Consider the following 25,000-nt stretch of genomic DNA (forward strand, 5'->3'; position numbering starts at 1 on the left):
GAGGTTTGCAACATTTCATGCACTTGTTACCAATGTTTCATCTATCTTTGGAGCTATCGTTTCTTCTTCCTTTCTGGCCCCACCTGTCTCTGCCTACCCTATTTCCAATACTGTATTTCTTTTGTTGTCTGATATAGTTTTCTTCTTCTCATAATAAAACTGGTTAAATTTCTGGATTACTCGCTTCAATAATTTGCAGTAGTCGTTGTAATGCATTACAGTGGTAACATTAGAGCTATTTTTAGATAGTAGATACAAACTTCTTTTTGTCCCACATGAAATCTTTATTCGTTGTGTAACACATGGTTTGTTTTTAGATTGCTGTTTGATTTGAGTTACCTTTAGGGGAAAACAATCTCCAAATGAGGAAATAACGTTATTAACAAATGTTTTGTATTTTCCATGAGTCAGGAGTATTGTAAATATGTCTTTGAGTAATCTACAAAAATTCTCAATTTTCAACTTATTTATTACCCTACTATACTCATATTTGATAGTTTTTCTATTCTGACAAGTTTCAACATTTAACATTAAACACTGCATTTCATGATCAGATAGCCCATTTAGAACTGGTTTTGAGAAATGACATTTTCCCCTAGATCTGTCCACAAAGATATTACTAATAACGGTCTCAGAGCATTTACATACCCTAGTTGCAAAGTTCACAGTGGGAATTAAATTGAATGACAGCTTCTCAATTAATCCACAATAAATCACATGCTTTTTAAATGTATGTTGCTTTTGGTTTGGACAGGAGAAGGGCAGCGTTTCGGGAGAAGTAATGCTACATGTGAAATTACAACCACTGACAGAACATTTACAGTCACCCTTCCTGGAACATGAATATCAAATTCAATCGTTTTTACCCTAGCATGCTACTTTATGCTTAATCCCTTAGAGATAGCATACACAGGTGATTTTTGTCACCATGACTGTTTCTTCACTCTTGTTCAGTCGGTGGATATATATGCAGATGCGCGAATCTTACGACATGTCGTTGGGTGATACTTCCGTCTGCCGACCTGCGAACAAGCCTGTGACAAACTGTCACTATACTGCTCGGTTTTGATAGCCACATGTGCACAGGTGACAAAACTGCCACTCTCAGTGCATTCTCCAAAGACAATATGACATTACTTATTGAAGATGTGGAGAAAAGATCACCATTTATGCCAAAAATTTGAAGGAATTTTCGGATATAAATATGGAAATTAAAGGGTGGAAAGAAATCATTCAAATAATATTTTCAAGTACTTGAGACAACTTGTGTTCCACTGCAAGGGATAATCTGATGTTCCAATTTTTGTATGTTAATGCAGTTAATATGGGAAGTAACTCATCAAAACTTTCAGCACTCGTTCTAAAATAATGAAAAATTTATTTGTATGTTGTCGTTTATGAAATATTATGTAAAACTTTCCACTTATTAGTCGGTCATTCCAAAGGGCATGTACTCACTATCCTTTTTTATATTTTCTTTTATGTCTCATGAGTTCGCAAATAATGACCGTCTCTTCAAAATTCTTGTCAAATAATCACCATATCTTCAAGATTCATGTCAACCAATGAAGCTTGGGTTTTAAAGAAAGTTCAGTAACTGTCATCTTTGGTGGTAGCACTCCACTTTGATAATGTGACTTGACAGTGGCGGAAACGTTTTTGTCAATGTGAGAAAAATCATCCATGTATACTAGCCCTTACTCCTTCAAGGTTGTAGCAAGGCTATCCACTAGAGTCTAGCCACAGCAGTTTGCTTGCTCCCTATAATAAATGGTTTGCTCGCTATGCATTAATGTGCTTACTTGACCTGGCAACAGTCCAGGCTTCAACCCAATTGAGAAGTTGTGGTCAATGGTGAAAATTATAATTTCACAATGGAATCCCTATGATAAAAGTTAACTGCTAGAGAGCATCTTCAATTTGTTCTTCAGAGTGATTAAACCAGATGCCCTCCCACCTTACAGAATCATGGCAGTTATTAAATCAAATGGGTAGCTCAAGAAAGACCAAGAAACATTTCAATATGCTTGGTACCACATAATTTGTAACATTCTGAAATTCTTGGGTTGTGAGGATTTTGTTTTATTTTTAATTAAATTTCAATATTTTAACGGAAATGTTCAAACATTAGGGAATGTTTTCTGAAAATTTGCAATAAATTATAATGTATATTTCAACTAAAATAAACTCCGGAATTCAACATTCAACGAAGCTCTGCAAAGTGTCCGGTATTAATGCCACTATTGTAGTTAGAAACGATCAGAATTTCGACACAAGTGTATCAATTAACGTCGTTTATTTACTTCTGAGGATGGTCTGTTCTTTTTTATTTAAACTGAAGGTTTCAATGTAGTGACACACAGCGATAGTGCTAAATCGTAATTTTAAAGAAATGATGTTGTGTCAGGAAATAAAGATTATAATGCTGTACTTTATAATAAAAGTATGAAGTACAATAGTGCTAAATATACAGGGTGGTCCATTGATCGCGACCAGGCCAAATATCTCACGAAATAAGCGTCAAACGAAAAAACTACAAAGCCGAAACTTATCTAGCTTGATGCGGGAAACCAGATGGCGCTATGGTTGGCCCGCTAAATGGCGCTGCCACAGGTCAAACGGATATCAACTGCGTTTTCTTTTAAATAGGAACCTCCATTTTTATTATATATTCGTGTAGTACGTAAAGAAATATGAATGTTTTAGTTGGAGCACTTTCCACTTTATGATAGATGGCGTTGTAATAGTCACAAACATATGGCTCACAATTTTAGACGAGCAGTTGATAACAGGTAGGCTTTTTAAATTAAAGTACAGGATGTAGGTAAATTTGAACATTTTATTTCGGTTGTTCCAATGTGATACATGTACCTTTGTGAACTTATCATTTCTGAGAACACATGTGGTTACAATGTGATTACCTGTAAATACCACATTAATGCAATAAATGCTCAAAATGATGTTCATCAACTTCAATACATTTGGTAATATGAGTAACATCATTCCTCTCAACAGCGAGTAGTTCGCCTTCCGTAATGTTCGCACATGCGTTGACAATGCACTGACGCATGTTGTCAGGCGTTGTCGGTGGATCACGATAGCAAATATCCTCTAACTTTCCCCACAGAAAGAAATCCAGGGACGTCAGATCAGGTGAACGTACGGGCCATGGTATGATGCTTTGACGACCAATCCACCTGTCATGAAATACGGTATTCAATACCGCTTCAACCGCACTCGAGCTATGTGCCGGACATCCATCATGTTGGAAGTGCATCGCCATTCTGTCATGCAGTGAATCATCTTGTAGTAACATCGGTAGAACATTACGTAGGAAATCGGCATACATTGCACCATTTAGATTGCCATCGATAAAATGGAGGCCAATTATCCTTCCTCCCATAATGACGCACCACACATTAACCCGCCAAGGTCGCTGATGTTCCACTTGTCGCAGCCATCGTGGATGTTCCGTTGCCCAATAGTGTATATTATGCCGGTTTACGTTACCGCTGTTGGTGAATGTCGCTTCATCGCTAAATAGAACGCGTGCAAAAAATTTGTCATCGTCCCTTTATTTTTCTTGTGCCCAGTGGCAGAACTGTACACGACGTTCAAAGTCGTCGCTATGCAATTCCTGGTGCATAGAAATATGGTACGGGTGCAATCGATGTTGATGTAGCATTCTCAACACCGACGTTTTTGAGCTTCCCGATTCTCGCGCAATTTGTCCGCTACTGATGTGCGGATTAGCCGCGACAGCAACTAAAACACCTACTTGGGCATCATCATTTGTTGCAGGTCGTGGTTGACGTTTCACATGTGGCTGAACACTTCCTGTTTCCTTAAATAACGTAACTATCCGGTGAGCGGTCCGGACACTTGGATGATGTCATCCAGGATACCGAGCAGCATACATAGCACACGCCCGTTGGGCATTTTGATAACAATAGCCATACATTAACATGGTATCGACCTTTTCCGCAATTGGTAAACGGTCCATTTTAACACGGCTAATGTATCACGAAGTAAATACCGTTCGCACTGGCGGAATGTTACGTGATACCACGTACCTACTCGTTTGTGACTATTACAGCGCCATCTATCACAAAGCGAAAAATGTGGTCCAACTAAAACATGCATATTTCTTTACGTACTTCTCGAATATGTAATAAAAATGCGGGTTTCTGTTTTTTAAAAAACGCAGTTAATATCCGTTTGACCTATGGCAGCGCCATCTAGCGGGCCAACCATAGCGCCATCTGGTTTACCCCTTCTAGCTAGACGAGTTTCATTCTTTGTAGTTTTTTCGTTTGATGCTTATGTCGTGAGATATTTAGCCCGGTCACTATCAATGGACCACCCTCTATAGGCACGATTACATTTATGCTATAAGCTTTGCAAGTTGTACTTAATTTGAAACTATATTTAAAACAGCTAAATTGGTGCGTGTGTTTTTGGCGCCAGTATATGTGTAGCTCAGCTCCTTTTCATTGTGAGGTAAAGTCTTTGGTAATAGAGGGTATGGGTAATGTTTGATGGAACGCTTCAGAACACTATCACGGTTTGTTCAGTTGTATACAGCACGTGGATGTTGTGTGTAACTGCTAGTGCGTGCGGTATGTGTTGTGTTTAGTGGAAATAGTGTCCGAACATGTTACGTAGGCAAGCACGGTTGAGGAGGGAGTACCTCTACAGAAAGTCGAAGGAGAATATGGTACGAGCTATTCAAGAGAAGAAAGAAAGACTGAGTCGGTGCCTGGATGAAAATTTACCGATTCACACAGATATTAGGAAGAACGCAATAGATCTGCAGAAGAAGTTGGAATGGGAAGACAAAGGACCGGAAGTAGCCGTTGCAATTGGGACTGAAAGTGGTGGTGGTGGGATTTCACATGAAGATGATGAATACCGTTGGGCTGGTGTCGAAGACCCGAAGATTATGATAACGACGTCGCGTGATCCATCTTCGAGATTAAAAATGTTCGCCAAGGAGCTAAGATTAATATTCCCCAATTCCCAGCGTATGAACCGTGGTAATTACGAAATGAAACAGTCAATTAATGCATGTCGTGCAAATGATGTTACCGATTTCGTAGTCGTACACGAGCACAGGGGTGTACCTGACAGTTTAGTGATTTGTCATTTACCCTATGGACCGACTGCGTATTTTACAATGTCCGATGTCGTTATGCGGCACGACATACCAGACATTGGAACAATGTCCGAACAATATCCTCATTTAATTTTTCACAATTTTAAAACTCAGCTGGGAAATCGAGTCATGAATATTTTGAAATACTTGTTCCCTGTTCCAAAAGAAGACAGCCATAGAGTTATAACATTTGCAAATCATGATGACTATATATTATTTCAGCACCACACATTTAAGAAAGTAAATGGAAAAGACATTGAACTGACGGAAGTGGGCCCACGATTTCAACTGAAACTGTATGAAATTAAACTTGGGACGTTGGAGCACGCTGATGCAGCAGACACAGAATGGGCATTGCGGCCTTACATGAACACATCGGCGAAAAGGAGATTTCTTTCTCTGGATGATGGCTGGGACCAGGATGACGATGTTGAAATATAACATTTTCAGCAAAAACATTTGTATCAATATAAGCCATATTCATTATGTTTTGTACCGTAAACAGATAATTAAAATGTTTAACACAAATTCTCTCCCAGTTATGGACTAACTGCAGCCATTTAATACCGCTTCGCCTTCTCATAAGCAATCTTCGGCATATGAGTTTTATTTTCCCGACGAACAGAATATCGGAAGAACTTTCGGGTTTGCTTTCGGTCGTCGTTATCTGCAATCCAAGTTATTTCGACTGGCAGATGCCCAGTTGCAATGTCGCGGATTGTAAACGACGACCGGTGGTATGCTTAAAGCTTCTTTGAATAAACTATCACCATTCAACCTAACCTAGACTCTACTTATACACTGTGGATCAGTTTGTCACCATAATCTACTTTCCTAAAACTAATATAGTGTGTGTTCTTTTCCTTTCATGTTTGCACTCACATTAAATGACAGTATCATGGGATGCAGCTGACGTCAGATATCAGTAGGTTCAGTTGGCCATTGTTTTTCGGTGTAGCTACAAAAGTGGACATGTCAGCCACGAAGAGATGTGTCTACGAATGTATCAGTCTGGTAGGGCCTAACTATTGAAACCATAGTGTCTTTGTAACATGCATACACGTCTTCGCTCGGTATATAACTACAGGTTATTACACAGTGAGGGGAGAACAAAAGTATACTCAGCATCTTCCACTGTTCCTTCAAAAGTGTTCTAAGCTTGTTACAAATTTTAAAGTATTAGGTGGGTGCTTCAGACAGAATTTTGATGGCATCTTCTGAACAGTTAACAGAAATGGTAGCTTTCTGTAAGGTAACAATATTATTGATGCAGGATTGAGCCCTGTCGTTAAAGTACCATGAATGGTGAGTATTTTTTTATGTATCGCAACCCTTTGACTGTGACAGTTGTCAAAGCATGGTGACCGCAACAGTTGAACGCTGATACGAGGTGATATGTTTGTCTACCGCAAACTTGTTGAGAAATTAACTTCTGTAGCACATACTTGTGGTTTAATAAGAAATACATTGTGTTGTTGTACTACTGGTTAACTGTGAACACACTTTATCGCTTGCTCTAAAATCAGTTGGTGGTATTTCAATCAATACTGCATGACTGTGTAATCAGTTAACGTTAGCAGTTTCAGCAGACTTACATCATACTCTGTAATTTGCTGTGAACGCAGCACATGGTGTTTTGAGGTCTTGTCAATTTGATGTAAGCACTTTTGGTTAAATTTCACTCTATCTAATTTGTTGTAAAACCAGTTTCAGTGAACAGCCCATGATTTCTGTCAATTCTACATCTTGATTCATTGCTTTGGGACTGTATTATCGTAGTAAAATGCAGTTAATATTTTAAATAACTATTCCTACCTATACCAGTAGTAGTTCAAAGCCTGGAAGAGTAAAAAGCTGAGAACTGACAAGCATGTCTTCAGTGCACGGTGTATGGGCAGAGGTGTGACAGTACAGCACCTGAGCCAAGGTCACCAAATCTCACATGTAGCAGCCAGTTTTAAATGCAGTGCCAACATATAAATATTCCTTACAGTTAAAAAGCAAAGCACAGGTGGTAGTGATAGTAGATTAACCCAGAAAAGAATGGAGGAAAGTGTCTGGTAATGGTGGAGTTGAATGACAATATGAGATAGTAAAATCGCAAGGTTTATAATAAATATGGAACACTATAGTGGTTTGTTAGGTATGAACGTATTGTATCTTCTTGCCTTAGTAAGAGTGACATGAAAAATGCCTCACCAGACCAGTTACAACTACTTTTTTGAAGACCTGCAATTTAACATTGAATTTGAATAGCGATTCATTCCAATTTATTTCACACATTACCCGAAGCACTGCCACCATTAAACAACACACCAGATTTTAAAAATCAGAAACAGTGGAAAAGATGCTACAAATTCTGTTTCTTTAGTTTTATATTCCTTTAATCTAACACGAACTGAAGTGCTCCAGACTGTCAGGATTGATATTTCTTGGTGTCCGGGTAGATAAGTAAATTTCTGGCAGAATATTGATGTGTTGAACAGAAACCGTAGTTTGCATGCTTTGCAATTTAAGGTATCTTCTTATTGTGTTGATGTAGCAACATTTATTTTCACTCCACATTATATAGAATTACATTCTGTAATGATGCAGGTACAACCGTGAAACTATTTATTGCAAACAGTGTTCTTTTGGAGAAGATATACCATGATAAATCACATACTTTTCCTGTATAGCCTGCTCATTGTTTCTTTTTTGTAGGAGTCAAAATGTATTCTGTTTTCTGTATAAATTATCAGAGTGTAGCTTTTTAGATTCAAGGACTTAAAGTTTATGTTAATTACATTATTTGTTGCACTGCGCATCCCAAAGTCAAACCTTTTTACAGTATGTATGTAATAATCTTGAAACATCTGCCAGTGTACTCCTATAAATAGAAAGGAAACAAAAAATTATTGTGACGTTGTAAAGTAATAGTTTCTGAAAACTGCGTATCTCTGTTAATAGCTATATGCTTTTATTTGTTCCACATAACCTACTGTGTTATGTTGCCGTACATGTGGAACATTATATAGCAGTTTGTAAGAATCACGATTATCACTAAATACGTAGTTTGTTTCAGTGGTGTGGTGCCCAAGGGAAATTTTGAACCCAACGTTACCACCTATCTACTTTGACCCCCTGACATTTTCGAAATAGCAGACATAAATCACTCATGGGATCCAGTATTTGTTGTAACAACAATTGTACAGCTGTTGTTGTCGCATCACATTAATTGACCTTACCAACTCTCAACCGAACCTAGACCTCGAGCTACAGTACAGATCACTTAAGTCACCATGACTAAGAAACTAGAACTTGGGTTATACAACAGATCAGTTTGTAACTACAATCTACATAAAAAAATAAGCAAAATAAATAGTGTCACAGTTCTGTCTTATCTCTGTGCCCATTAGACAATGTGTGCCATAATGTGATACATCACTGTATCACTAGGTTTAGCCCACTAGAGCCCAACTGTACTTTGGTAAAAATCTAGATCAGGGCCAGTGACACATAGGCTACATGTTTCGTGTGGCAATGATTTCACTGCTCGCCTTGAGGTATGACGGGAAGGAAACAGATATGACAACATTGATGGAGATAATGCCTTACTTATAGCACTAGAAATTCATTTTCTCACCGTTCATTGGTTACATGAAAGTATTATCCCATTGGCTATGCCAAATTGATACATTACCAACCTAGAAGCAGTAGGGGAACACCGCTGTGACTGCCACTGGCCCTGAACTAGACATAGCCGCTATTTCTATTTAGTGTTTACTTATTGCCTAATAAGATCTTCTTGCACTGAAAGTATTCAACAAATTAATTGTCCTCCACTCTTCAGAAATTGCTTTTTTATTAGTTTTCTTTGCTTGCTTTTTTCTGAGGAGCTTGCCTGTTTCTGTGTAAAAGGGTTTATGCTTCTCATCTGCAAATTGTTAATGCCAGTTATTTTGTTCCTCTTTTTAGATGGTTATTTGCTATATTTCTATAAAATCCCTCTGTGATTTTCTACAAGTTGAAAAGTAGGGACCAAGTGTCAGCCAACCACAGCTCCTTCTTGGGGCTCCATACGCTCGCTGTGTTGCCTGTTTTGTTAGTATGTGCAGATCCTTTTCAAGTGAGGTCAGTTACATGATGAGGAAAGAGAAAGCCAAACGCATAATGATATATGTAGAACACATGAGCATGTGGCGTACTGCATTACTAGCCAGCAACGTCACCCCCAGCCACTGACAGTTCATTAAGCTGTACACAGAATTAGTGTTTGTGGTATGATTTAGAATTTATTGGATTGTCTTTTTTTATATGTCGTCATATAAACTGTGTTGCCTGAGAACAATTCTAATGTGATCCCACATCTGTTCCTTTCCATTTCATGATTTATGCTCTCTCTCTCTCTCTCTCTCTCTCTCTCTCTCTCTCTCTCTCTCACACACACACACACACACACACACACACACACACACACACACATATGCACATGCAGTATTGCTTATACCTTCGGGTCCATTTTGTATTTCTAGACATTTCACTTCTTGGACTCAGCTTCTTGTTCATTTCTTTTCCCAGACACACTTTAAGATCTGTTTTGTTAGCCTATTGTCAGTCTTCTTGACTAGAAGTAAAAAAAAAAAAAATAGTCTTCTTTATCATTTTCATTATTTTTCTCTATTTTGATATCTTTCATCATTGCTTGTGAATTTCTGTGCTACTTTGCTTCGTATTGAACCTAAAATTTTCTTCGTTATTCTTGTCTCTACTATTTCTGATTTGCCTGATTTATAATTCTGGCCATATTACTGCTCGTACATGATCTGAATGGCTCCATTCAACCAGCACGTGAGGGGACAGGCATGTTGTTCACTCAGCTGTGCAGTATCGTGCAGCTGGCACATCATGTATCTAGAATATGGAAATAGGGAGAGGTATCCAACATCAATACTGTTCACAGGATTGATTTCACATCGTTTTTTCAGAAAGAGTCCAGTTCTGCATACAGTTTCATAATAGATGGACCCATGTGTGGAGGCTCGTGAGAAGAACCAACAGTGCCAGACTGTATTCATCATATCATATGGGCACATCATCTGATGTGATGGGATGGGGTGTTACTGGATACACAGCATTATCACCTTTGGTTCACAAGCTGGTAATCTGGATGGCAGCTGGTACATTTCTGAAGTATCTTGGAGCTCTCTCTGACATTTTCTTTCAACGGGATAGCACAAGAGTGTACATTGCCCATGCTGTCCTGACATACCTCGATACAGAGAAAATTTTACTGTTGCGTGGCCAGTGTGTTCTCCAGATCACACACATTGAAAACATATGGTGCTAGGCTGCAAGAGACTGGTACACCACCAGCTCCCAGTTACTGTGATTCATGAACTCTGGCAAAATGCTGAAGCAGCAGCAAATGATGTACCCATATCTGACAGCCAAGTTGATTTCCAACTCAATGCCCATCCCGGTTAGAGACCAGCTTTGTGTATTAAATTTCACACACTGTATACTCTGAGATCACCTACAAATTTTATCGTGCATTCTTTCTGTTATAGTTTATGCACACAATATGTAAAATCTCGTTATTTGCTATCCTTCCTGGTGTTGCAGTTTTAATTGTCAGCAGTAGTGTATTAGTCTGTGAGTGGTTATAGATTTCAAACTAATTATCTGTTCTGAGCAGATCCTGTTTTTTCTAAAGCCCCCTTAACATTTATTTTGTTGACAGTTGAAAGATTTTTTTTCCCTGTTCTGATTAGTAGAATTTTTGAAAATATTTTATTGCAACTGGTAGGAGAGAGATTCCACTGTAGCTATTGAATCTTTTTCTCTCCTTTCATATGATGAGACTTTATTAGGGGAGCTCTCCCTTCCTCTAGAATCTTTTCGAATTTCCACATTTATTAAAAGACCATTTACAGATCTTTTATAATCTTTGTTTTTGACCATTTCAGGAGTTTAGCTGTTATGGAAACTTCCTCACCATGTTTGTTATTTTTCAGAGTTTTAATTGAATTATTCATTGGTTAGTGGAGTACCTTCTTGATTTACAGACAGCTCTGAGAACTTAACACTTTATCACTTTTTTGTGCAAGTTGTGAAGTTTTCTTACATTACAGCTCGTTTCAATTTTTAAAATGATCTTTTGAGCCTCTGTATTGTCGCAATGTTTATTTTCTATGTTCTTTGCATTCCTCACAGCGTTTAGTGTTTCTAGTACTTTTCAATTTTTGTATCTTGCTGTTCTTACCACCATACTCTCTTTTTATTTCTGGCCTATCCCAAGCATTTCACTTGCCATAGGATTGATTTGCCTAGATAGCTCTTGCCAGTTAGCAGGTTTAGTTATTATTATTTCATCTTGAAATTGTTTTATTGCTTCGTGTGACCATTTTTACCTGTTTCATTCTTGAAGCAAATGCTTGGTGCTTGATACTTCCGTGAAGTTATGGTAAAAAGTGTCTCATTTGGTATCCCTGCCAGACTCCTGTATGTCAGACAAGGAGTTCGTGGTTGGGAGTCAGAGTTATCCATGACTCCACTATAAGCAGTGTAAGTATCACATAAACTGGGCAGTGCCATTGGAGTCTTAGCATTCCTCCTGTGACCCCGCAGACTTTGAAGCTAATTGCACAGTATCTCTAGCTGGGATTCTTGTTTATTTTTGGCCTTAGCTCGTTTGCATTTGGGTGTGAATACAACACACTGTCGTCTTTTCTTAGTTCCATGTTTCTCCCTGACTGTGCTTTTGGACACTTTGGTTGTGGGTAGGTTGGCACTCAGTGTTGTTCGCGGGCATCATGTGTTGTGGTATTTCACACAGGTTTTGAGTGTTTTTGTGAACACTATCCTCTTGCTATGTGAGATATAACAGCTGGAATTATTTTTTGAGAAGTTTTTGCACATTTCAGCAATTTGTAATTTTAAAATGATTTTTGATGGTCTGTATTATCTTGTTTCTAGAACTTTTCCATGTCCCTGATCTCACTGATACCACCTTTCCACACTCTTCTTCCCATCATTTTCTCTTTTTATTTCTGGACAACCACCTACCATTGCTTTTGCCACAGGGTTGAATTGTCTACATAGCTCTTGCCAGTTCACAGGTTCAGTTATTGTTATTTCATCTTTGAATTGTTTTATTGCTTCTTGTGTTACAGTAAGTCTATCTGTTTTGTATTCTCATTAATTTCTTGACCTTTTGTGCTTTTCTAAGATAAATGTTTCATATCAGTTTTCGACAGAAGATGATCAGAATCAAATTCACCATTTCTTATCACCTTAACTTGCATAATTTCTTTACTATTTCTTTTAGAGATGACTGCACCATTCAGCTACAATTCTCTAACATTGAATTTGGCAACATCCAAGCTTTTCTTGAAAGCTTTCTGAAATAGGCTGGTGTTAAATTCTTCTGTAAAGTTGTACAGACATTGATTTGCCTCATACTAATTTTGTTACTTGTTTTATGTGACAGATAATCTTCTATTGCTGTTCTAAATTTTTTCCTTGACCTATTTGTGCACTGAAATCATCCAATAATATTATAACAATTTGTTTTGGGATTTTAGATGTTTTGGTTTCCAGAAAATCCCAGAATGCCTCTGGATTCTTCCTATTGTGTTAATTTATTGTTGCATAACATTGTGTATTTGTTTATTTTGCAGTTACTTGTGAAAAGGGAGATAAAAGGTTGTGGGGAGTGGGAAGGTAGGCTTGGAGAAGGGTGGCTGATGGCTTGGAGAGAGGCAGCAGGAGTAGGGTTAAAAATATGGCAGAGAGAGCAGCAGAGGGTAGGAATGCAACATACCAGTATCGGTGAGTTCGTGCAGCACACGATGCCAAGGAGGAGTGGATTTAGAGGGGGTGACAGAATAAATGAAGAGGAGCTGGACAATAACAAACACACAAAAGTACAGGTGGTATGTGGTAGGTGGTTAGCGTTTAACGTCCCGTCGACAACAAGGTCATTAGAGACGGAGCGCAAGCTCAGGTTAGGGAAGGATTGGGAAGGAAATCGGCCGTGCCTTTTCAAAGGAACCATCCCAGCATTTGTCTGAAACGATTTGGGGAAATCATAGAAAACCTAAATCAGGATGGCTGGAGACGGGATTGAACCATTGTCCTCCCGAATGCGAGTCCAGTGTGCTAACCACTGCGCCAGCTCGCACGGTACAAAAGTACAATTGTGTTGAACAGAGCACCAGAATTACACAGGTACATGAGAACATTAACAGAAGAATTGAAATCCAAGCTGACTCAGATAACATCCAATGTTTGTCATATATCATAGAAATGTCCTAGTCAGTAAAAACCTTCACTGAGCACAGTTAAGGTGAGAGAAGTCGAGGCTGCACTGGTAGCATGCTGCTGGGATCATTAATCTGACAGTAGCACTGTCAGCGAGTGAAACATGCGCTTTCATTTTGCCTTCTCACTAATGGTGTTGAATATTAATTCTGCAGTCGTGATGGCAGCATTCTTCAGTGCACTGCCACATCTCTCCCCTCCTCGAGGGAGCTAGTGTTGCAGGTATCGGTGGGCAAAGGCAGAGGGCCAATTGCTCAGGATCCGTGGAGACTGACTGTTGTAGTTGAGGGGTCAATTTTTTAACTGCACCCGAAAAGTGCACACCATATACTCTGCCTCCCCACTTGAGTGCAGGTGGAATGGAGCAGTCAGGAGGTGAGTAATACCACTGCGGGTGAAGGAATCATAAAATAATGCCAAAATTAACTGTGGGCCATTATCAGAGATGATAGTCCACAGCAACACTCTGATCACAAAAAATCTGGATGTGAGCCTGCATACTAGCTCCATCATCCTGAAGTGCATGCACGTGGCATATGGATAATTGGACAGTGCATTGACCACCAATGACATAGAATTACAGAAGAGGCCTACAAAATTGATGTGAATGCGGTCCCAGGACTGACCCAGTATTGGCCACGGACCAAAAGTTCGTGGCGGTGTCACCTGTACTTACTGCACTGTTGGCACTCGTGGACAACCTTCTCAATTGCTGAATCAATGCCAGGCCAATAGACCAAATGCCCTGCAAGGACTTTCATGTGGGTCACACCTCAGTGGCCACAATGTTCTCACGAATGAGGACATAGGGATGTCATCTTAGTCAGTACTAAGGAGGAGGGCACCATCGACTACTGGCAGCTGATGACGGAGGAGGAAGTAGTGGACCAGATGCCTTTGCAGACACCCACTCAGGCCAACCATTGCACAAAATGAACCATTTGATTGAGCACAGGATCCTGCCAGGTGGTCTGCGCAACGCTACGAACCACTACCAGAAGTCTATCAACCGCATGCCAGAAGTCTATCAACCGCATGCTGCAAATGATCATCGATCTGGATACAGACAATTTCATCTCTTTCAATGGCTGGGTCTGGTCCCATGGGCAAGTGCAACAGTCCATACACATTAGCATACTGTGCATTTGATCTCGTAGTGATATGCACTCAAAAACAAAGCACAGTGCTAGAGTAGTTGTGCTGCCTGAGCAGGGGCTGAAAAGTGTTACAAGTAGCTGATGGTCACTGATGAGATGGAATTTATTGCCTCAGAGGAAAACATGAAGCTTCCAGGCTGCATACAGGAGATGACCAAAGCTTCCTTTTCTATCTGAGAAGAATTGCGTTGAGTGGCTGTCAACATGTTGGAGGTATACACGATAGGATGTTCAGAGCCATCAGTGTTTTTGTGAGACGAAACTGCCCCAGTGCCATACTGGGAGGAACACTGTTTAAGTTGTTTAATGGACAAATGATATTCAATGCATTGGGGAGAAATTCTGAATAATAACTGACTTTACACAGAAACAATTGGAGTTCCATCAGGTTCTGTAGTTTAGGTAAGTTATCAATATCCGCCATGTCATGTCCTGTCAGTTTGACACCATCTTTCGTAAGAAGGTGGCCCAGTTATTCTACTTCTCTCAGAAAAAACTTCATCTTTTGCAGATTGACTTAAACCCTGCTTCTGGCTGATTAGACAACAGAATCCGAAGGTTAGCGAAATGTTCCTGCCATGAGAAATCTGTGCTGATAATTTCACACTGCATTAACAGTTCTAAAAGTCTCTGGTGGAAAGAGTGCTTGTGATGCTGAATGGCAGGCAAGTATAATGGTATATCACGGAGGGGGTGTTGAGCATAATCTGTTGAGAGGAAAAATCCAAATGAAGCCCCCTGCCAAATCAGTTTTCAAAAAACACTCACTGCCAGCCAGCTTTGCAAGTATTTCTTTGTCATGGAAAATAGGGTAGCAGTCTGCTATTGATTGGCTGTTAATGGTGGACAGAAAATCCCTGCGTAAATGAAGTGCTCCTGAAGGCTTATGAATAACGGCCAGTCATAGCCCACAGGCTGGAAGAAACTGGTTCAGTGATGCCCAAGATGTGCAACCTGTCCAGTTTGTACTTTACAGCTTGTTGCAGAGTGAGAGGGATAGATCAAGCATGGCACATTCTTGGAACAGCCGATGATGTAAGGGTGATGTGAGCCTCATAGTCTTTTGCAGCACCAAGTCCAGGTGAAAACAGGACCTCAACTCATGGCAGAGGTCTTTCAAAGCCTGGAATGGAATAGAGTTGAAAACAGGTGCTCAGAGTCTTGAATTTGAAACCCAGAAACCGTTAATGCATTGAGACCAGAAATGTTTTCCAATGTCGTACTGTGACATGCTGATACTTCAGATTGATCATGAGCTGGCCTTGGACAGGAACTGGTTGATTGCCATAACTGGCCAAACTACGATTTGCAGAGCAAAGAGCAGGGCAACGAAAGAGATGATAGGTGTCGAGATTCATGACAGACACAGAGTTCCAGGTATTGTCTTGACATGCAACTTAATATAGATCTTGCTGGGAACACTTGAGCTGCTGGCTGAGCACTGGTGTAATACTATCAACCTCCGTCAACTAGATGCCTGTGTCTGAGAACTGGCTCTGTGGGCAGCCATGGCAAACAGCTAGCAAATAGTCACATTTATGACAAATCAAACACTGTGCCTGCCAGTGCGGGTAGCAATGATGAGTGTGAGCTTGGAAACAATCAGAATACTTGCGCAGGAAAGGGTCACAGTCTGACTGAATGGTGCAAAGATACGTATGGATGCAATGAGGGTGTCAGTGAACGACACCTCTGCTGCAGAAATTTATGCACTGGTGCTACATCCATGACACCCTGAAACTATTCAGTCACTGCCTATGAAACTTACCTCCATGACTGTAGGATCTTCTAAATGCAAAGCCTCAAAAGACAACTCTGCATCCGGAGGAGAATGGTCAACGACATTGTCTATCAGAGACTCAGCATTGGATTGCGTTCAATAGGCACATGTAAATTGCCACTTCACTTGGGCTCAATCCAAGGCAAGAAAAAAGATTTTTGCAAAGACAAATCCTCTATGTGAAATGCTATGAAATGTTACTGCACATGCCACATGTACGAGTTCCAATCTTTTTTCGCTTCTTGGTACAGTGAAACAGCTGGGGGACAGGTCAGTCCTGCAAATTCTTATTTCCATAATATTTATTCAGCATTTAACATTTTCGCATGATAACTTCACATAACAGAAAACAAACTCATATTATAAATAATTATTTACTCTACAACATGTTGACATTTCAGTCTTCAATACAGAAATCTGCAGAGGCCAGTAGCACCATGTGAATTTGTATCCAACTGACAAAGCAAATCCAATTGCTGCTGTTGTTGCTCAAACTGCCATTGCTACTATTCAGATAACTGAACCCATCATACTTCTGGAACATAGATGAAAATGTGACCACTTTCTCACCAAAAACTGTAGTATCCACATTTCTGTATTGACAACAACCAACACACAATAATACCTCTGCAGTGAATAGAGCACCAGAATCATAAAGTCTCGTCAAAACATTAACAGAAGAATTGCAATCCAGGCCGAGTCCAGTAATGTATCAATGTTTGTCATACAGTATCACGGAATTGTCCTATTGGTATGCAAAACCTTCACTGAGCACAGCTAAGCTGGGGGGGGGGGGGGGGGGGGGGGGAGGAAGAGGAGGAGGAGGAGGAGGAGAGGAAGTGCTGTCACAATCACTTGACTAGCAGCAGCATTGCCAGTGAGTGAAGCAGGCACTCATTTCAACTTCTTACTGGAGGTGCCAAATACAAATACTGCAATCCTAGGGATGGCATACATGGGTGTGCTATTGGTGTGGGTCAAGGGTTTTTTGGAGACAGAGATCAGGAGGATTTTAGGAACAAAGCATGTTTTACAAGGATAACTCCCATCTACATAGTTCAGAAAAAATGGTGGTGGGAGGAAGGATTCAGATGGCACAGGTTGTAGATATCTTCAGTGTAGCGGAGCAGCTTAAATCACTTAAAAAGGCGAGGCCTCTGGTCCAGACCAGTCAGGTTCCTTTCAGAATAAGCTGATGCAATACCTTCATACTTAGCAATTATATACAGTCGTTTGCTTGTAGAAAGATCCATACCCAGAGACTGTAAAGCAGGACAAGTCACACCAACACCCAAGAAAGAAAAAAGGAGTCATCAACTGAATTACAGGCCCATATCACTAATATCGATTTGCAGTAGGATTTTGGAACATACACTGTGTTCAAACATTAAGAATTACCCTGAAGAAAATGATTTATTGACAAACGGCCAACACACATTCAGAAAATACACTTGTTGTGAAACAGAAGTAATGAGCACTATTGACAGTGGATGTCAAAATTGATTCCATATCTTTAGATTTCCAGAAGACATTTGACAACGTTCCTCACAAGCAACTTCATATTGTGTGCCTGTAGAATATTGCCTCAGTTGTGTGATTGGATTCATGATTTCCTGTCAAAGGTCACATTTCATAGTAATTGACAGAAAGTCATTGAGTAAAATTGAAGTGATACACTATGTGATCAAAAGTATCTGGACACCCCTAAAAACCCCTAAAAAACATACTAGGTGCATTGTGCTGCCACCTGCTGCCAAGTACTCCACATCAGCGACCTCAGTAGTCATTAGACATCGTGAGAGAGCAGAATGGGACACTCCGTGGAACTCGAGGACTTCAAACATGGTCAGGTGATTGGGTGTCATTTGTGTCATACGTCTGTACACGAGATTTCCACACTCCTAAATGTTCCTAGGTCCACTATTTCCGATGTGATGGTGAAGGGCAAATGTGAAGGGACACGTACAGCAAAAAAGCGTACAGGCCGACCTCATCTGTTGACTGTCAGAGGCTGCCGACAGTTGAAGAGGGTCGTAATGTGTAATAGGCAGACATTTATCCAGACCATCACACAGGAATTCAAAACTGCATCAGGATCCACTGCAAGTACTATGACAGTTAGGCAGGAGGTGAGAAAACTTGGATTTCATGGTCGAGCAGCTGCTCATAGGCCACACATCACGCTGGCAAATGCCAAACGACACGTCGCTTGGTGTAAGGAGCGTAAACACTGGATGACTGAACAGTGGAAAAATGTTTTTTAGAGTGACGAATCACAGTATACAATGTGGCGAATGCCCGGTGAACTTCATCTGCCAACGTTTGTAGTGCTAACAGTAAAATTCAGAGCCGGTGGTGTTATGGTGTGGTCGTGTTTTTTATGGAGGGGGGTTGCACCCCTTGTTTTGCGTGACCTACACTGATGTTTAAAGCACCTTCTTGCTTCCCACTGTTGAAGAGCAATTCGAGGATGATGATTGCATCTTTCAACACGATCGAGCACCTGTTCGTAATGCACAGCCTGTGGCGGAGTTGTTACATGACAATAACATCCCTGTAATGGACTGGCCTGCACAGAATCCTGACCTGAATCCTATAGAATCCTGTGGGATGTTTAGGAACGCTGACTTCGTGCCAGGCCTCACTGACCGACATCGACACCTCTCCTCAGTGCAGCACTCCGTGAAGAATGGGTTGCCATTCTCCAAGAAACCTTCCAGCACCTGATTGAACATACACCTGCGAGAGTGGAGGCTGTCATCAAGGCTAAGGTAGGGCCAACACCATATTGAATTCCAGCATTACCGAAGGAGGGTGCCATGAAATTGTAAGTCATTTTCAGCCAGGTGTCCGGACACTTTTGATCACATAGTGTATCTGGCTGTCCCCAATAAAGTGTTATACATTCTCTGCTGTTCCTGAGACAATCTGACTGGACATCTTAAACTGCTGCAGATGATACTGTCATTTACCATCATGTAATTTCATCAGCTGGTCAAAATGAATTGCAAAATGATTAAGACAAGATATCTCTATGGTGCAAAAAAGTACTGATTGACTCTAAATAATGAAAAGTGTGAAGTCATCCACATGATGGCTAAAAGGAATCACTAAATTTTGGTTCATGATAAATCATATAACGTAAAAGCTGTAAACTCAACTAAACACTTAGGGGTTACAATTGTTAATTACTTAAATTGGAACAGTCACAAAGGTAATGCTGTGGGGAAACAAGACTGTGATTTATTGGCAGAATACACTTGGAAAATATAACAAGTCTACTAAAAAGACTGCTCACACTATGCTTGTCTGCCCTCACCTGGAGTATTGCTGTGTGGTGTAGGACCTGCATTAGATAGGATTGACAGAGGACACTGAATAAGATCAAAGAAGGGCAGCTTCTTCAGTATTATAATGAAATAGGGGAGTGTGTTCCATGGACATGATACACAAATTGGGGTGGCCGTCATTAAAACAAAGGTGTTTTTTGTTGCGGCAGGACCTTCTCACTAAATTTCAGTCACCAACTTTTTCCTCAGAGTGTGAAAATATTTTGTTAGCACCCACATACATAGAAAGAAATGATCATCAAAAAATAAAATAAGATAAATCAGAGCTTGCGCGGAAAGATTTAAGTGTTCATTTTTACTGAGTGCTGTTAGAGAGTGGAATGGCACAGAAGTAGCTTGAAGGTTGCTTGATGAACTATCTGCCAGGCAGTTAATTGCGAATTGTAGGGTATCACGTAGATGTAGGCTCTCCTTTGTGTTAGATTTACCAAGCACAATGAATGACTGAATGAAAGTTTAATTGCTAAGTTTGAAAGCAATCAGAAAAGTAATATGTCTTCCAGACTCTCATCAGTCTTTAGTTCAGCAACAAAGAATTCCATTACAACCCTATTTCTATGTGGGAGCTGGATACATTATTATTTGCAACTCATGATGCAACAGGTTATGGTAGAGTGCCACTTCATCATGACCCTGTTCAGTCCAATGTGGAACACAGGAAATATTCCTGACTTATGAAGGGATGTATACTAAAACTTATCTTGAAATGAGGAAAGGCCCACATATGCCCTGATGGTAATTGTGGCAATGCTTTCAACAGTTGTGTCAGAAAGTCCTTGGAGCAAATACATCTGCTGCGTGGTTTAAATTCTCCCTAGTTTGCTTGCAATGTGGATTCAGGAAATATCATATCCCCATTGATAAATTGACATTGCTGGATATGACTACATAGCAGGCTTTTCTATGCATGCATCACTTCATGGGGTATTATTTATATTTTTAATCTTAAGAGGACCTATAATGCCACATGGATGTATAATATCCTTTTATTATTCCATGACCTGGTTTTAGGAACATTATTTCATTCCCCATCATTTTTTACAGTATTTCCTACCATTTCACTACTGTTGTGTAAAACAGGTCTCAGTAGGAGAAATTAATCTCTCAAAAGAACATCCGGAGCACTACCATCTTTGGTATGCTACCAACAGCATAATACTTATAAGTAGGCAGCCAGGCTCCCTTTCAGTGAACAGTTTCCCAATAGTCTGTCCCTCTTCCAACAATGCAGCAATAAGATAACATTTGTAATGGTGGTAATACTCACTGCATCAATAAATTGTACATGACTCTTTGTTGCTGCTGAATGGTGAGTACCTCAGAGAGCTAAATTTGTGGTGGCTGTATTTGTGTTTGGTGAACCCATGGTTCCCAACCTGGGGGCTGCTCAGTGCTGCCAAAGCTCAGTAACCATAAGTTCTGCCCTTTTTTCAGGAAACACCATGTGGAACATAGTGTGTCACAAGCAAGAGGGATCTCGGGTAAGCTGTTCAGGCGTGTATTCTTAAACATTTCTGCACATAAAGCTCAACCTCAAGATGTTGATACATGCTGATTGAGTGAACGATATTTGAGCCCAAAAAGTTGTTTAGTAGGCCACTTCTGGGACACCCATCACATCCCTTTTGTCTTAGATGTGCATAGCTAAGCAGGATTCTAAAGCTATTTGATCAGTAGACATTTTGTGGGTTCCATGGTTGTATGGTAAAATGCATGTTATAATAGCAGTCCATCACTCTGTGTTTCTTAGTATCTTGTGGAACTAGAATAGCGTATATTTCTCAAAATGGAAAAAAAAATAAAATAAAAAATGCTTTATTAGGTTGGATTGACTACCGATTGCTAGAGAGTAACTGGGTATATCTGTGCCAAAATATATTCATTGTAGTGAGAAGGGAAGAACAACCTTCAAGTATATGGCACTCTTTTACATTGAGGAAGCAATAAAAGTAGTCTACTTTGAAATGTCTCTGGAATGTAGTGGTACTAACAGGAACATCAACTTACAAACAAGCAGAATGGCTGTCCACATGCCAAACATTAGACAAAAATCTTCAATATACTGTAATGGCTCCATACATATATCATTTTAGTACCAGCTAAAATATTAATTTTATATCATTGCTGCATGATGGGAGAAGGGCGACATTTAGGGAAAAATCCTTGTATTAAAAATTTTGAAAAAAAAAAATAATTCTTCCATGATCACATCTAAGACAATCTGAGCTGCCACCAAGTTTTGATTTCCAGGGACTACCGTTCATGGAATACTGATGTGCATTTGGGTGGAGGCACGGAACAATGGTGCAAATGGTTTGGAGTCCACAGCTGACTCTTGTCAGGCATAAACAAGAAAATTAATGCACTGTATGAGTCAGTCTTTGCTTTGTATTGGTTCCGAATTGAGCAATCTACGTTTGCACCACAGATATTCTAGTTAGAATTGATTTCTTTTTAAAAGACCATTAAGAAGTTATTACTAGGAGGTGCATGGTCTCTAATTTTATTTCAAGAATATATTCAGATGGTGCAGTGAAGCTAGGATGAAATGGCTGCATGAAAAATGTGAAGAAATCAAAAAAGAAATGGTTGTCAGGAGGACTGACTCAGCATATAAAAGTCAAAAACAATCTTCAGTGAAATTAAAAGCATGGGTGGTAATATTATAAGAGCAATGGGAATTCCACTGTTAAATGCAGAGGACACAGCAGATAGGTGGAAAGAATACATTGAAGACCTCTATGAAGGAGAAGACTTACCTAATGATGTGATAGAAGAGGAAACAAGGTCGATATAGAACAGATAGGGTATTGCATATTAGAATCAGAATTTAAAAGAGCTTTGGAGGACTCAAGATCAAATGACGCAGAAGGTATAGATAACATTCCATCAGAATTTCTAAAATCATTTGGGGAAATGGCAATAAAAAGACTATTGACGTTGGTGCACAGAATCTGTGAGTTTGGCTACATACCATCTGACTTTAGCGAAAACATCATCCACACAATTCCGAAGATAGCAAAAGCTGACAAGTACAAGAATTATCGCATAATCAGCTTAACAGCTCATGCATCCAAGTTCCGACAAGAATAATATACGGAAGAATGGAAAAGAAAATTGAGGATGTGCTAGATGACAATCAGTTTGGCTTTAGGATAGGTAAAAGTACCAGAGAAGCAATTCCAACATTGTGATGGATAATGGAAACAAAACTAAAGATACATTTGTCAGACTTGTCAATCTGGAAAAAGTGTTCAACAATTTCAATGGGGCAAGATGTTCCAAATTCTGAGAAATATAAGGGTAAGCTATAGGGAAAGACAGGTAATATACAATATGTACAAGAGCTAAGATGGAACAATAAGACTGGAAGACCAAGAACGAACTGCTCGGATCAAAAAGGGTAAATCAGGGATGCAGTCTTTCACCCCTACTGTTCAATCTATACATCGAAGAAGCAATGATGGAAATTACAGAAAGGTTCAAGAGTGTAATTAAAATTCAAGGTGAAAGGATATCAATGATAAGATCTGCTGATGACACTGTTACCCTCAGTGAAAGTGAAAAAGAATTACAGGATTGCTGAATGGAATGAACAGTCTGATGAATGAAAAATACAGATCGTGAGAGTAAATTAAAGAAAGATGAAAGTAAGGAAAAGTAGCAGAAATAAGAACAGCAAGAAACTTACATCAGGGTTGATGGTCACGAAGTTGATTAAGTTAAGGACTCCTGCTGCCTAGCCAGCAAAATAACCCATGACAGATGGAGCAAGGATGACATAAAAAGCTGACTACCACTGGCAAAAAGGGCATTCCTGCCAAGAGAAGTCTACTAGTATCAAACATAGTCTTCTGAGGAAGAAGTTTCTGAGGATGTATATCAGGAGCACACCATTGTATGGTAGCGAATCATGAACTGTGTGAAAATCGGAAAAGAAGAGAACTGAAGCAGTTGAGATGTGGTGCGACAGAAGTATGTCTAAAATTAGGTGGACTTACAGGGTAAGAAATGAGGAGGCCCTCTGAAGAATCAGCGAGGAAAGGAATATATGGGAATCACCGAAAAAAAGAAGGGATAGGATAACAGGACATGTGTTAAGACATCAGGCAATAACTTCAAAGGTACTAGAGGGAGCTATAGAAGGTAAAAGCTGTGGAGGAAAACAGAGAGTGTAGTACATCCAGCAGATAATAGAGGATGTAGGTTGCAAGTGCTACTCTGAAATGAAGAGGTTGGCACAGGAGGAGAATTTGAGGCAGGCTGCATAAGAAAAAAAGCCAACCTCTTTCACCTGTTTCATTTCCCACATTTTTTATATTTTTCCTTCCATCAGTTAAATTCAATATCTCCTGAACCATCCAAAGATTTCTACCAGGCCTTGTCTTTTCCCCTGTGTGACCTCCTTCTGCATTCACTATTTCTGATCTCAAAGCTACCCATATGCTTTCAGTTCAGTGTTGCCTTATGCTCCCTCAGAAACTCTCAACAACCTCTGGTTCCTTCAATTTATCCAGGTCTCATCTCCTTCATTCCATATCTTTTTACAGTTTCTTCACTTTTAGTCTTCAGTTCATAAGCCGTTCATAATTGCCCCTGGAAATGTCTTGCAGTTTAATGTCTACTTTTGAAATATCTATCTTACCATTATATACCTTGCAATGAGAATAACATCATCTGGTCACACTTTGGGTCAAATGCTGACTGCTAAAGAGAAATTTAAGAGGTCTGTAAAGATGTGTAATACAGGGTGTAGTAACTATTAAGGTTTAATAATCCTCATCATCATCAAAGAAGGATGGGCAAATGAAGGACCGTAAGTCAGAGAAACATGAACCACTTTAATTTATTACTGCACAGTGAAGATTGGTCTCCTGTCTATAAAAAGGAAAATCTGGACATAAAATTCACCGTGTTTCTAAAAAAGCAGGTACAGTACTTTGGTACAGGTTTCCCTCAGCAAATGGTAAATACCATAAATGATACAAGAGGCCATGGCTGGGTCACTAAGGGTATTAGAACTTCTTGCCAGACAAAGAGAGAACTGCACCTAACCTGCAAGGAAGATAATGTCAAAGCAGTTATGCACACTCATTATGAAATATACGCAAAAAGAAAAAAAAAACTATGAAAAGTCATAAAACAGTCAAAAGGAATCCACAATGACATGTGTTTAAAAAATTCCACAAGTAAAGTAAAAGCTAGTGGAACTTCATGAAAAATGAAACGAGAAAAAATAAGAAAACCAATTTGA

At 39.7% G+C, this 25,000-nt stretch overlaps 1 protein-coding gene across 1 annotated transcript; it reads left to right on the top strand.

Annotated features, from left to right (window-relative positions):
- Positions 1 to 4,505: 4,505 nt before the first annotated feature.
- Positions 4,506 to 5,693, top strand: LOC124776934 (U3 small nucleolar ribonucleoprotein protein IMP4). The gene has a single exon (XM_047252153.1). It carries the CDS (start codon positions 4,655 to 4,657, stop codon positions 5,594 to 5,596), a length of 942 nt encoding a protein of 313 aa, XP_047108109.1. The 5' UTR covers positions 4,506 to 4,654; the 3' UTR covers positions 5,597 to 5,693.
- The last annotated feature ends 19,307 nt before the right edge of the window (positions 5,694 to 25,000 follow it).

Source organism: Schistocerca piceifrons, chromosome 2 (genome assembly GCF_021461385.2).
Source record: "Schistocerca piceifrons isolate TAMUIC-IGC-003096 chromosome 2, iqSchPice1.1, whole genome shotgun sequence".
Lineage (NCBI taxonomy): Eukaryota > Metazoa > Arthropoda > Insecta > Orthoptera > Acrididae > Schistocerca > Schistocerca piceifrons.